General features: G+C 37.7%; 1 protein-coding gene across 1 annotated transcript; it reads right to left on the bottom strand.

Annotated features, from left to right (window-relative positions):
* Positions 1-1,752: 1,752 nt before the first annotated feature.
* On the bottom strand, positions 1,753-10,958 carry optc (opticin). Its single transcript, XM_084725819.1, has 6 exons — positions 10,757-10,958; positions 8,240-8,404; positions 7,977-8,135; positions 7,692-7,885; positions 5,076-5,171; positions 1,753-2,361 (listed from the first exon to the last, which is right to left on the bottom strand). Exons 1-6 carry the CDS (start codon positions 10,944-10,946, stop codon positions 2,194-2,196), a joined length of 972 nt encoding a protein of 323 aa, XP_084581945.1. The 5' UTR covers positions 10,947-10,958; the 3' UTR covers positions 1,753-2,193.
* Positions 10,959-15,149: the final 4,191 nt, after the last annotated feature.

Below are 15,149 nucleotides of genomic sequence, written 5' to 3'. Positions count from 1 at the left end.
AGGAATACACATCAAATAATACACAACCTTATACATTGTTTCACGCTGTCCCTGACATTGTTCAGTTTAAAATAAATCATTACGAATAAGAAAGCAGAAGTAAAACACTTTCATATTGAATATGAGTGTAATTTGTTTGTCTGTCTTTGTGAGGACAGTTTATGGTTTTATTACAAAATGATCCATAATTTGACATGGCCTTTACACCTGATCAAGTTTATGGTATTTCACACTGTAGGCTACATTGTTTGGAAAGTCAATCAGTTTCTGTGTTGCTCTTCATCTTTCAACAGTTGAACATAAAAATACATTTTACAAGGTGATTTTATAATTTCAACATGTATGTTCATAGATGGAACTTTTGGATGTTTGCATTATATGTGTGGAAGTCAACAAATCGTTTTTTGCTGTCAGCTGTTTCGCTATTCAACTCTAGTATGTTTGCTTCAGAAGTTAATATGTCAACTTAAAGTTCCAATGTTGAATTTTCATTTTCAATATGCAGTCCAACATTTTGGTGTTAAAACTTATTGCTTTTAGTGTAAAATAATGGAAAGACACTGATTACATGTTACTTTACTGCAAGTGTGGAAAAAAAAAAAAACTAATTATACTTACTCAGATTACTTTAATTAAGTCCTTCTTTGGGCACATGCCCTTTTATAACAAGTTATTTCAATTCTAAGTATAATCTTACTCAAGTATTTATTACACTGTGTGTTACTGAGTGGGCCTACAATTTGAATTAGTATCTAAACATTTCATTTGTAGCCAGTAAGGCTATCTCAGGGGTCTGGAACCTTTACAATCAAAAGAGACATTTTTGGCCAATAAAAAAAGGCAGGGTGGGTGGGGGTGGGTAGGGGATCTGTCTGGAGCTGCAGACTCTTTTTTCCCTGAAGACTCTTTTTTTAAAATTTTGCATCCATAGCTTGTTGAGACACAGAAGGACAAGCCACCATCAAACTTTAGAGGAAAAGGCACTGAAAAATAGACATATAATGCCCATTTTAGTTTCCTTTGAAATTTGAAATTAAATTGTTTTTATTGAAAATATCAAAAGTTTTTAACATTCACTTTCACTTGAAAGAATGTACTCTGCAACTCTTTAAATACATACAAATATTTGGGGGGGTTCTAAAACTCAAAGTTTTAAGTTTACCCAAAGAATAAAAGTAAATTACCTCAACAAAAGACTATGAGTTGGGCTCAGAAGTAAAAAATCTATTGCAGTATGTGCCTTGAAATTGTGAACACCTAAATACACCTAAATATAGTGGATATAGTGTCACACTGTCAATGCAAAATCTTTGAGTGTGCAGGGGGATGTTAGAACCAGGCCAAAGACTCCATAATCATATAGCACTTCCTGTTTGCATTACCCATCCACTGCCCCATCATGGGGTCTGCAGCGCTAAAACTGGAGACATCCCATTCATCATGAATAGAAATAAGAAGGAAAACACAGGAGTGACAAAATCCATAGAAATGTGTTTTATGTCATTCTGTATATGTTCATAAATGTTCATGACAGATTTTTTTTTCTTCTGTGTTGAAAAGCTAAGGACACAGAAAAACATGACAAGTGATGGTATATATATATACACATATATATATGGTATATATAGTTAGGACATACAGTGACTAGATGCCACAATCCATAAATTCAAAAAACAAAACAAAAGATAACCAAGCACAAACAGCTGAGTGTTCAGAGGCTTAAAATGGAAGACTCGTTTCTCTTTTTCCTCCTTATTACAAGACTATCAAGTAGTTAATGGTGCACCGATTAACATTTTTATCCAAACAGTGAATCAACGACTATCTTCAGTGTAATAGGATTATTTATAAGGATGATTCCAGAGAATTATCACCAACACCACAGTTATCTTCCACTCCAAACAGCTTTTTAGTCTCTTTTAACTCTTTGTTTTTGTTTTCTGCTCTCATGAACTTCATCTGCAGCAGTAGGCAGCTGTTTTCACACTAATGCAGTGCATGTCTCAGGATGTTTGTTCCCATAGATTCTGCAAATTTTTGGCATAAAAATTGGCACTAGATATTTAGACAATGTATTGGATGTTTCAAACAATCCTCAAACCCCATATCATTCTAGCCGGAATCTTCACACAGAACAGCTGTTACACTTAAAGAGTTTCTATTTTATCTATTTGACCCTGACTGTGGCAGCTGTCAGTGGCTCCCTACAGGCAGGCGTGGCAGACAGACGTAGGCCTGGGCAAACAGGTTGATGTTCAGCGGGTTGCCATCCAGACGGATATCCTCCAGGTTACGGCGGATGAAGTTGGGATCATGTTGGTTACAGAAGGTGTCCTCATGCAGAGACTGGATGTTGTTATTCTGATTGGGGTACAAGAAAGGTACTGTTAATGGTCAACACTGAAAAGTGTTAGCATTCAATATTTGTGGAGGGTTATGAGTCTCAGTGGTGCTGGATGATGAATGTTGACATTGTTATGCGTCAAACGGAGAAGTCACTGCCTTCTTATTTTGTTTTTAAACTCTTGTAACATTAGCCTCAAATGCCTATCCAAGGCAAACCCAAACTACACTGAAAGCTGCTCTCTGAAGTTTTTCCCCAACCATCAGAATCACTATAAATATTACTGGCATTGAGTAATAAAAGTTTGAACACACTGAAGTAAAAGGTTTTCATTTCATCAGCAACCATGATGAAATGAAAAAAAAAATCACTTTTATCTGCATGTAAACTCAAGACACAGAAGAAGAGGTAGAGTATTAAGCCTTCTCCCACCTCAGTTGTGCAGTTTGTGAGTATTTACAGATGGTAATAGTATGTGAATATGTACTTAGATTTGATGTACTGGACCTTTGCCAATGAAACAGAACTGTTTATGTTTTCAGTAGTAAGTTGCTCAGTTTTCAAATTGTCTGCTGGTTTGTGGTGCTGATTGTACCTGCTGCTGTGGTGATATCTAGAAATGGCTGGCATCAGTGGAAACACAAAAATGTTGGCTTTTTAATGGTTTGCTGCATCAGTATATTTACAAAGTAGTTGTGTATTTGATAGATGTAAATGTTTGTGTAGTTTATGAGTATTTATTGCTGTAAAGTGTGTGTTGTGGACTGAATTTGTTACTGGACTGGATTGACTGGACCTTGCCAGTGTACCAAATTAATGGTTATCTTGAAATCTGACTAATCAGACAGAGTGTTAGAAAGCTGAGATCCTTGGGTTTTGATGCCAGCCATTTCCAAATACATTCGCAGGATGAGACACAATCAGTGGCACAAACAAACAAGTGCATAATTAGAAAAGCTTTAGAAAAACATTTAGGGGTGTTGCGGTTACCGGTGTAGCGGTAAAATGTTGACTATAACAATTACCGTTTTAATTTAAAAATATTTAAAAATCTATATTATCTCGCTGGATTACCGTGCCCGCGGTGTAGGCACCGTGAGCCTTTCCAGCGTCTCATCTGAGTCTGCTTAAGTTGCTGCGCAGGCGCACTTTGTAGCCTACAACCCCTAACAAACTTCAGATGAGACGGTTGAAGGCACAACAATGCCATACACTTCGTTTGTTTTAACCATTTTAGTTGACAGTCACTACGTGTGTATTACTATATAACAGGGGTCCCTAACTGGCGGACCGCGGTCCGAGTCCGGACCCACACGCTGTCCTATATGGACCTGGACCTATAACCAATAAATTATTAAGAGATTTTAAATTTTGACGGGACGCTTCTATTTTAACTGGTGCAACTATTCTAGTCTTTCCGGCGCTGGTTTAGCTGATCAGGAAACACACAGACCAACTGCAGAGAAGCTGCGTGTGGAGGAGACTGTTGTTAATGACGGAGTTTATTACAACAGAAACTAACGTGATGGTTAATGACATCGACACCAACCAGATGCACTTATAAAATTAAACAACTTTATAAGGAGGCCTGTATGTAAAGGAGAGTCTGTGTTTCTCTGTGAGAAACTTTCAGATCTTCTCACAGCAGAGTGAACAGGTGAGGGAGGGGAGGAGGGCACATTGATCAAATCGATCACTGATACCGTCGTCATCTTGGACTGATTAAAAAATAAAAATGCCAAAATTGGTGACAAACCAAACCTGGGTGTCCACACACATAAAGTCTTTGTGTGAAACACTGCAGAATTTAACATCGTGTTGTTTACAGACAGTCTGCTGTCATTAGTTTGACAGAGAGCCAGAGGGTCGTGTTTAGGAGGGAACCCTAGACCTGCGAAAGATCGCGCAACTTTGATTATTTTAGTAGAAATAACGAACACAAATCTCGCGTGAGTTATGCAAATAAAGAGTTACCTTCTAGACACGACCGAAAAGGGTGCGCAGCTCCAAAAATAGAAAATCATGTCGCGGTGCCGATGTTTTTAATGTGGGGGCCATAAATAAAACACTCACTGATCCACAGAGAGTCACTGAAACACTGATCACTGACCTGCTGTGATGAAAAAAATACTCACATATTAGTGTTTTTACTTAATTACAATTTAAATATTTTGCATGTTATTGTGGGACTATCAATTCCTTCTGAACATATTCAAGGATTTATTTGTCACATGCTTGTAATACTAATGCAAGACATGTAGTGAAATGCAGTTGATCGCTCAGCTTACAGTGTGCAGGGATGTATGTGTGAATAAATGAGGTGTGTGTGGCGGGTGGGGATATATACATGGAATATGTGTAAGGAGAAGGGAAGGGTGCATGATAGGGCTCATTGTTGTTGCTGATCAGGCCTAACACCACTGTGTCATCAACAAATTTGACAATGGAGGTATTGCTGTTGTTTGCTGAATAGTCATGTATTCAACACACTTTTCAAAAAAAATACCGCGGTAATACCGAAAACCATGATAATTTTGGTCACAATAACCGTGAGGTTAAAATTTCATATCGTGACACCCCTATGTCTGATCACAACTTGCTGTCAATGATCTTAATTATTTTACAATCTTACAATTTAGCAGATGATTTTATACGTCTGAGAGCTGATACAACACAAGCAAAAATCTAGTCAGGAAAAAGAGAAAGAGATATGACAGGGATGTCCTTGTACCTGCAGGTGTAACACTTTGAGGCTCAGTGGCAGCGGTGCAGGAATATAATCCAGATTATTGTTGGACAGATAGAGGAATTCCAGATGGCTCATATCCTGCATGGAAGAAAAAAGAAAAACACTCACATGACAACACAGTAATATATGAAATTATCCACAAGATGGAGCCCCCCACCCACTAAATATCTTGAAAAACTTCTTGAATTTACTTAGTAAGAGCTTTAAAATGTCCATGTTTTCCATGTAGTTATTGCGCTCTGAAGCAGTATGGCTGCTGTGGAGGATGGAGAAAGCTGCATCTCACTTATAATTCATCAGGAAATAGCTGGAGCATTCAAAAATGATCTATACTAAGGGGATAGTTCAACCAGAAATGTAAGTTCAGTCATTATCTCACCCTCACCACCCATATTTTAAAGCTAAAGATATTTAGTGGAGATGCGTGTGAGTAGATACTGACTAAATTTTCATTTCTGAGTGAACTATCCCTTTAAGGATGTACAATATGGATTCTTTTCAGCCAGTACAGATAAACAATAATTACCTGCTTCTCATGACTCATACTGATAGGACAACCGTTTTTGTTTACATTTTTCTATTTTAAAAGGAAGTTTTTTGAAGAATTCTTTGTGCTTTTACTGAAGTATATTTTACACCAGTTGTGTTGTAGTTTTCAGTAATGTAACAATACTACAACATTACAGATTTTCAGGAGCTACTCTTTCCACCACTGGACCTAAGTGTAGTATTTCAGTCATGTGAATCAGTCAGTCAGGTGATTGGCTAGGCTCTCATGTGGCTGAAGTGGTGGAACTACCAGATAAGTAAGTAATGCAGCTGCATTCGGGTCTGTGACTGACCAGGGCCTGCACATATGAGCTTATGATAATTTGCCTCACATAGATGTGCTTTAAGTTTTGTGTGATTTGCCATTTCCAATTCTGTCACTGTATCTTTTATTATCTTAGTTAAAACAATTACACATGTGTGAGAGTGCATAGGAGATATTTATAGTGCTTAATCAGCCAAGACCCTTATTTCATGGTGTTACATACTTGATGTCATTCACCAAATACATAACTTTACAATAACACAGAATAAGTTTTACTTATATGAACATATATGTTATTGACTCATACTTCTATTTAACATTTCTAAATAAAGTTTAAGTTGGGATTAATGGGCAATTTGGTATCCAAAAATGTACAGTGTGTCTGCTTAGAATTCTGGGGTTTTGCAGTTATGGACATGCTCAGTTCTACTGAAAGGCAAAATACAGAAAAGTTAGTTAGAAAACTGTGAAGACAGCTAGTAAATGAGAAACAAGCAATGGAATACAAACACAGATATCAGAGGTGAGAATTGAAAGAAGCAGCTGAAAAAGACAAAATAGAGGAAAAGTAGTTTTCTTCCAGAAAGTTTCAAAAAGACCAAAAATCAATCACAAGTTGTTCCCATGGATGTATTAACTAGAATACACGTAAAACTTTTTCTTTTTCTGGACTAATAATCAGCCTACACACTTGTGTTTTTTGTTTATTTGCTATCACCTAATAATCAATGTGAAGGTGCGTATCATCCAGTGTACTGCATGTTCATCTGTACACGTGAGCTGTTACCTGTTACACTGTATTTTCATCTGCACAGGTGAACTGTCACCTTTTGTATTTTCATCTTTGTTAAGGTTTGCTATCAGCTGTTAGTTTTCAATAGTGTGCAGGTACGCTGTCACCTCCTTTACTGTATTTTCATCTGTGTGAAGCTGCACTGTAACCAGTTAGTGTTATCTATCATTCCCAGAGACAGGTGGGTCAGCAAATAAGTAAAATACAATGGAAGAAATTCTGCAAATTTAAGTTTTATACATCTGTAGTAACCTTACTAAAACATTTAAAATGTGTATTGTTTTTCTGATGAGAGGAAAAAACTAGAGCCTGTTAATTCCACCTAAATGTGCTTGTTTATCTCCTTTATGAAGCAGATTAAAATATCCTACTTTGTTTCCTTTTCAAATTAAAAAAGACAATGAGATGGCCTATTAACTCAGCCTAAATGCATTTATTTCTCATGATAAATTTCATTACATATTTTTCTCACCTCAGATATTTGGCTTGTAAATGTTTTCAATAAAACATGTCAAAATAATATTAGGTGATGTGAAAATGGCAATAAAGATGGCCAGGAACATTCATTTAGAGATTTATTGATACTGGGTCATGATTGTTTGCCATTTTTAAAAAGTGGGTCCCAGTAAAAGAAAGCTTGAGAAACACTGGTCTAGTCTATGACTATCATTCCCTTGCTATTATGACTCCTCTTCTATATGATTGTGGTCTGTTTTCCTTGTAATCACTTCATTTCATTTTTGTTTTAAAGCTGCATGCTTTCACTTGTTTCATTCACTACTGATATTAATTTCTATTATGTGTGACTGTGATGGCCAGGGCCTGCTTTGATAATCTTGCATTAGGGCCCAGCTGCTGTGGCTGAAATTCCATATTTAGAGCACATGATCAACCATCTCCATGACAACTGAACAGTTTTCCTCTGCACAAAGCCACAAAACACATTACAGAGCTGTTTTCTGTAGCATATATGCAGGATATTTTATTATACCTCATAATGTCCTCCATGATTGATCAGCCTGTTGTTGCGTAGATCAATGTGCTTCATGGTGACTGGCAGCTCAGGCACGACCTGCAGATTGTTATCAGCCAAATGTAACTCCTGCAGCTGAGGCAGAGAGCGAAACACATCCTCATCCATCCCAGAGATCTGGTTACCTGTCAGATCAATGGACTGGAGCTTATCTGTAACACACAAACACACAGACATCAGCTCAACCACCATGTGAATTTTATATGAGAGTGTATGGTGGGTGTGTAGAACGTGATTCCTCACTGAGGTTGATGAAGTCTGTGTTCTTGACATGTCGGATCTTGTTGAAGCGGCCATAAAAATGGGTGGTGTCTTTGGGCAGTGGTGGGATCTGATCCAGACCTGTGTCATCACAGTACACACTCCCACCAATACACACACACAGCAGACAGGTAGGCATACCTGCACACAGAAGGCACAGTTCACAAATCACACACAGTACACACAATGCAGACACACAACTGTGCACAAATATTGAAGATTGTCGATGTGATGCTTTGATTTACCCAGTCCAGTCTCAGGGCCAAAGATACCTGGTCCCTTGAAGTCCAGAAGATCAGGAGCTGGAGGCAGGGTGGGCAGGATAACCTCCTCCTCAAAGTGTTCAGCTGTGGGCTGGTTGGCTAGTGAAGGGCTGTCTGGTGCCAGGGTGCCAACCTCAATCTGTCCTCTCAAGGCATCCAGGAAGATAGTGACAGCTCAGATCACATGTATTTCATTTTTAAATAATAAATTAACCATGATGCAAATATTTTCATCCCATTCAGATGTTACAGTTATATAGAGGTGTACTCCAGGATGTGTCAGTATACTGTTGGGTGTTGTTGCTGGGACAACACAGCACACTCCTGACCAAAGCAAGCCATACCCATCAGTAATGCTGAGTGACAGGTGAGCAACACCTTGTGTGTACTTCAGTATTTTCTTCCTTCTAGTAGTGTGCTATAGAGTGTTACGGTGGAGTGACATGTCCATTTGGCCCATAGACATGTCAGGTGACTGGCTGTTGCACACTTAGACATGAAACTCTCCTGGGTGAGCAAGAAAGAAAGGAGGTCTCAAACGTCCAAATTTAGAACTATATTACTACGCATCACACTTCACTTCATCAGTGGTGGAAATAGCACTGAAAATCTGTACTCCAGTGCAAGTACTACTATAGTATAACTCAATTACAAGTACTGGTATTAGAAAAATACCTCAGTGAAAGTATAACTCTTCTCAAAAACAACTCAGGGTATTAGTTACTTTTTAATTGTTGATGTTTAATTAGTCTCCCCAGGAAGTTGTCATGTTGATGATTCATGGAAATTCAACCAATCTCCATCATCCTGCACAGCCTTTTCTGTGAATTTGACCAATCATTGTAGCTTCCCACAGGTTCCACCAATCAAAGAAGCTCTCCATGCAAATGTCATTCATGTAGGTCTCAGTGAATCGACTCAGTGTTTAATTATCTATTATTGTTGGTATTTTAATTTCTTTATTTTGTCACAGGTACTGAAAATAACACAAGGTTTGTCTTTGATATTGACATCAATTCTCTGTGTTATATTTTATAATTTTGTTCTTGCTGTTTTGACTTCGTTTGATCACAAATAAAGTAGATTTTGTTAGAATTTTTCTAATCCTGAACCTTTTTGGTTTCTTAGAACACTACTGAAAACTGAGATGGATATGAGATGATTCATGCACTGTAAGTGAACTTCTGAAGCCCCATGAAATCAGAGGGTGACACTGGTTTACTGGACTAATTAACTTTTGGATTTGGATCAGCATTTTACATTTACATAATTTATAAATGCAGAAATGATCGTCAGTGGGTAAATCAGTTTCTCTTTTCATAATATTCCATCAGGTCAGTAGTTATAAATATAAGTTAATAGTAAAGCAACATGTTGTCTTTCTATATCCTCTGATGCTTTTAAGAGGGATGGCTGATTAGAGTCTATAAATGACACAGGAGAGCAGCATTCTGGTGTCTGGAGAGAACCCAGCAGCTTACTATTTTGATAGAGTGATAGAGTACAGTTTGGTTTGAATTTGAAGCGTCCAATCAGTAAAGAATCCTTGGCAGATCAAATAGTCTGGACAGTGTCCACCAAGTATCACAGGCATGATATTACTGTGGATTCAGTGTGGTAGGAGTTGCCCTGCTGAAGACAGTTTACTGAAACATGTTGGTAAAGATTTTAAAAAGAAAAATTCAACATTTCATGTAATTCTAGGAGTTTAATGAGATCACCTCAAGACAGCAAGATGTTCAGCTGTGGAAAATGACTTTCAAGTTGAGTGACTGAATTGGGGTCAGACAACCTATATGCAAAACCCAGGGCAAATAAAGGACACACCTCATTCGATGCTGCTTTTAAAACTATAGTTTAAAGGGACAGTTCACCCTGGCCTGTTGTGCTGTTTGGCTGTAGAGATGTCTGACTTCTCTCCAGTGCAATGGGACTAAATGTCACTTGGCTTCTTTCTAGTAGAAAGAAAAAGAACTACTACTTCTAGTTCAGGTATATTCTAAGGTAGTTCCAGTAGATTCAATGGCAAAAAGAAAGTTAATTCCTACATGAAACCCAACCAGGTCAGTGGATTATTTTGAGTATTGGTCATGGTTTTTAATTTTTCAAATGTATTTTTTTGTCATTTTGAGCACCACAGGCTGATTAGTCCTTTTATAATGGAGAGAAGGCAGCCAATATTTCCACAACTCTGCAACTCACACCAAAAATTATGACACTACAGGCCAGAGGAAAAGTATTTTTGATTTTGGGGTGAATAAACCCTGTAACACAACTGACTGAGTATATCAACAGTTTGATCATCTCCTCTCTCTCTCTCTCTCTCTCTCTCTCTCTCTCTCTCTCTCTCTCTCTCTCTCTCTCTCTCTCTCTCTCTCTCTCCCTCTCATTTGGCAACAGGACAGTCAGAGCTCAGACAGACAGACAGACACTATTTGGACAAAACCATGGTAAGAAATTAAATTAAGAGAATAGTATTCCATCTCTTCCTCCCCCTCACCTCTTGGTCCAAGTCATTATCATCATAACTCTCATCGTCTGGGAACCCCCAGTACCCGTTCTCAAGGTAAAAAGATTCATCGTCTGGCTCCCCAGGAGGAGCTGCCATGCCAGGGCAGGGGCCCAGGAAGACCAGGGCCAAGGCAAGAGCCACCATCAGAGACTGCAGAGACATCCTCAGCTCAAACATGGGGACTACCTGCTAATGACAGGAGAGGGTTTCATTTACCAGTGTCAGTATGTTCACTTATTGTGTCTCAAACAAGCTTGTAGCATGAGACTGAGGTTCTTGTTATTTTACCAGAATTTTTAGACTCAATTAGAATTTGATTCACATCGGACCATATGATAAAACATGGAATATCAAAATAATTGGAAAAACTTTGAGACAATTTTCTCCAAGAGATGTGTTGTGGAGACTTGTGACCTGACTAACTATAAAATATTGGCTATAACCCTATTTTCAGAGGAAAATTATTAAATGCTCCATTCACAAAGCCCAGAGTTCTGCAAATGTTGATTTACACACTTTGGAATAGCAACCAACACATCACTGATGTACTACCTGTTCAAAACTACTGACCACCTAGTTTCTGCTCCTATACATGCTCTTGAACATCTGACTGTTAAAACATCTTGATCTTATTTTCTGAGAGAGTTCATATTAGAAATCATTGTTTCATGGAATTCTGGTTTGGATCCCAACCACAATGTTTCATCAAGTTTGAGTTCTGTCAGTGTTATCTTTTCATATTCTTGTGAATCCTGATTTATGATATATGAATCTCTGTCTTTGACATTCTACCTGTAAACATGTATTATTGTTGTTGTTGTTGTTTGTCAGAGTATTAACTCCTCTTTTGCTACTGGCTCTGGAACACTTGAATGCTCTGGACCATCTACTTCTTTAAAAAGCCAAGCCTTGATCCCTCTGTTCTTTGTAATTATCAGCCTTTCAAAACTCTCTTTTCTCTCGAAGGTTTTGATATAAGACTTCAGCAATCTGTTTGAGAAATTCCAGTCATGTTTTAGGTCTGTACATAGATCTGAACAGAGACAGTCAAATGACCTCTACATAGCAGCTGATGATGTCCTTTACTCCATGTTAGTCCTGCTTGACCTTTTGGCAGTGGTGGAAAGAGTACTGAAAAATTTGTACTCAAGTACAAGTACTGTCACATTACTAAAATTATTGCGCAGTTACAGGTTAACATGCAGGTGTTAGAAAAATACTTAAGTAGGTATGTTAAGTGCAAAGTACCCATCTCAAAAACTATTCAGTATTAGTTACTTTTTAATCACTGATGTTTAATACATTATCAATACCAGCTATTCAATCAAAGTGGTTATCTGTGTCTCGAATCTTCAGTTGAAATGAACTCCTTCTCTGTTCTGCTCAGTGGTCACAGTCACCTCTCCAATCTAGGGTTGCAGTTTTTTTGCTTTCCTTAACCAGTAATTGAAAAATGCTAACAATCGATTAATTATTATTTATGTATAAAATACAAACATGTTTTTTTTAAAACTTTTTACTAATTTTCATTTTTTTTCTGTTTTGCTTTGTCATTTTTCCTTATTCAACAAATGGCTCCACCACACAGAACAATGTCAAATGAGGTGCAGTTACTGCCATTTCTAGACTATTGGTGAAATTTTCAGTTTTAATTGATTAATAACATCCTTACTCCACACTCCACTGTTGCAGTGTTTTGTCAGTCTGTACATCCTAGTTTTCATTGGCCTCTCATTGGTTTGTGATCAGATCACCTTATTGGTTACAAAAATGCAGATTAAAGATTTGGATAGTAATTCAATTTGCACTCAGTACTCAAATATTTTGAAAGTAACTAAGTAGATTACATTATGTAAAGGATACTTAAGTTCAAGTAAAACATACAGGTTTGAAAATCTACTCATTAAAGTACAACTACCAAACAAAACTACTTGTTACTTCCACCCCTGCCTTTCAATATTCAAGTCTTAACTCTATGACAAGCATTTTGCTTTTGAACTGGTAACCTAATTTCCATCTTTCTTGTGTTGAACCTCAAGGGTCCATTCCATTCTAATTTACATAGCTCTCCTCAGTCACATAATTAGAAGATCATATCTTGCTTCATTTTTACACCCATGAAACACAATCATATTTTCCTGTCAACCCCACTCATTCTCTTGTAGTTTGGTTCCCCATGCACTCAGTAAAAAAGTACAAAATCATCTGCAATTACAGCCTCTTTTTGGAATACAAGAAGAGAGCACATTACAATTCTAGCATCAGGGGAGAAATACTGAGGTGAAGCAAAGTTAAATAAAAATGATTTATGTAGGGGACATAAACAAACAAGGGTTTGCTGATACTATCATTCTAGCCTGTACTTCAATAAAATCAAACTTGAATCCTTTTTTATCAGTTGCTTCCCCAATTATTGACATGAAGTTTTCTTTTCTTTTCTTCAGAGGGGGGGCATGCCAGATAAACTTTGGGAACCATTGGTGTATGTAGTGATGTCAAAGAATTCAATATTTTGCTGAAAAACACGGTTGATATTATTTAGTACAAGCAAAATTATGATTATGGTTTTAAAAATAACAATTAATACATTGATCGTTTACATTAACAATGATCGATTAGGGAAACTGCTTATAAAAACTATTATTACTGTCATTATTATTATTATTATTATTATTATTATTATTAATACATTATCATTATCATTATTATTTCTTATGCCTATGCCCATAATGCTGTGTATCACAACCCTAGCACATAGTTCATGTTGTTGGCCAATAGTTGGAATAGTGTTAGGTAACAAGACATCACTGTGACATCAGTGGAGGCAGGAAAAACTCCACATTCTGCAGCAGGGGAACTCAGCTTTGTCTGTCAGTATCATAGCAATGAGGTTATGATGATGTGTTGCTTCAAGTTACTACTTCTACCAATTTATCAGTACATGAAGTTTTCCACATGAAAAGTGCAGAATTTTCCCTGAATAGTTGTCCTGTTCCCTGATTAGTGAGCCAAAGGAACATTGTTGGCCATTTGGTCAGAATGCCAAAGGAATGTTTGCTTTGAAAGCTGACAGGACTGTGTGAACGTTGGCCTACTGGGAGTGTTTGACAGATATTAGTGCTGGACTTAAACAGAGAGCTATGACTCTACTGTTATTATATCCTGTCAGAAAGTGACAAATGATTACACAGTGGTTATTCCCATGCTACTGATTACATTGACATATAAATTTAACACAGTTCCACAAAAAACAACAGTGAAAATAAAACAATTCTTAATCTTCTAGTGCTTACACTGAACTGTAAATTGACTGCACACAGTACAAATTAAGAATTCCAGCAGTGATTAAACCAGCCACTGCAACTAAAATAAATATGTGGGAAAAGAAAACTGACTTCATCTCTTTTTAACCTGAGGTCTCTCACTATCATCCAGGATTAATGTAATAACTGTCACAGCAAATAATTATCACTGTCATTGTTTCTGAAGTGACTCAGTTCTCAGATGAAATATGATCTTCACCTGCCTAAATCAAAGGAAACAAAAATGATATGCTATGATTGTAGAGAACTTACAGCTTTGTTTCCTCTCGACGCTCTTGAAGATTCCACAAGCTTGACTTCTTGTGGGCTTGTTGCTATTCTTTGCTGCTTCGTCCCCTGGGTGCTCTCAGACTGGTCCTAGAGTCCCTGCAGGCCCCTGTTGTTCACTTGGCCTCAGAGCAGCCTGTGGACAATGCGTCATTATGAGGGGAAAGAAGGGGGATGACGCGGCAAAAAGAGAGGGGGGTTGTGCAGGTCATTTCAGTCAATGTGTACTCAGCTGTCTCCACTGCTCCCCTTCAAGAAACGCACACACACACATACACAATAGTCACCAGAATCAATTTTATGCACTGTTTCATGTGAGTGTGACTGGTTGGTTTCTAAAACCAAATATTGCAAAAATCAACAGCTGGTACAGACTGATGCAGGCTCAAGTGTCAGTGTAATAAAGACCTTAATTTGATCATGAAGCCTGATGTTCCTCTACTCTGTGGCTTATGAACTACATTGCAGACTGGAGTGTCTGCTGTGTTGCTGTTATCTGCTCTGTTGTTGTTATACAACCACTGACTTCTCACTCTTCTTAACTGCCCTGTAGGGCCAGTAGTGATCAACAATTGCATCAGTTTGAAATCTTGATTCAAGCTAATGACTGAAGAAAATGGGGGTCAGGCTAATGTTGGCAGAACTTTGCAAATCTCCACTAGTTGCACCTGGCAGTTGTGGTGACACTGCAGTAGGTGTTTCTGTTGGTGGGGAATGCACTCTACTAGTTTACTTTACATTTATGTTGAGAGCAGCACAGAGGACAAGTTGGTGCATCAAAGAATGCAAG

This window comes from Lutjanus erythropterus, chromosome 2, assembly GCF_056507025.1.
Source record: "Lutjanus erythropterus isolate fLutEry1 chromosome 2, fLutEry1.hap2, whole genome shotgun sequence".
NCBI lineage: Eukaryota > Metazoa > Chordata > Actinopteri > Lutjaniformes > Lutjanidae > Lutjanus > Lutjanus erythropterus.
The sequence above is the reverse complement of the archived record's forward strand: the minus strand, read 5'-3'. Positions and strand labels throughout refer to the sequence as shown.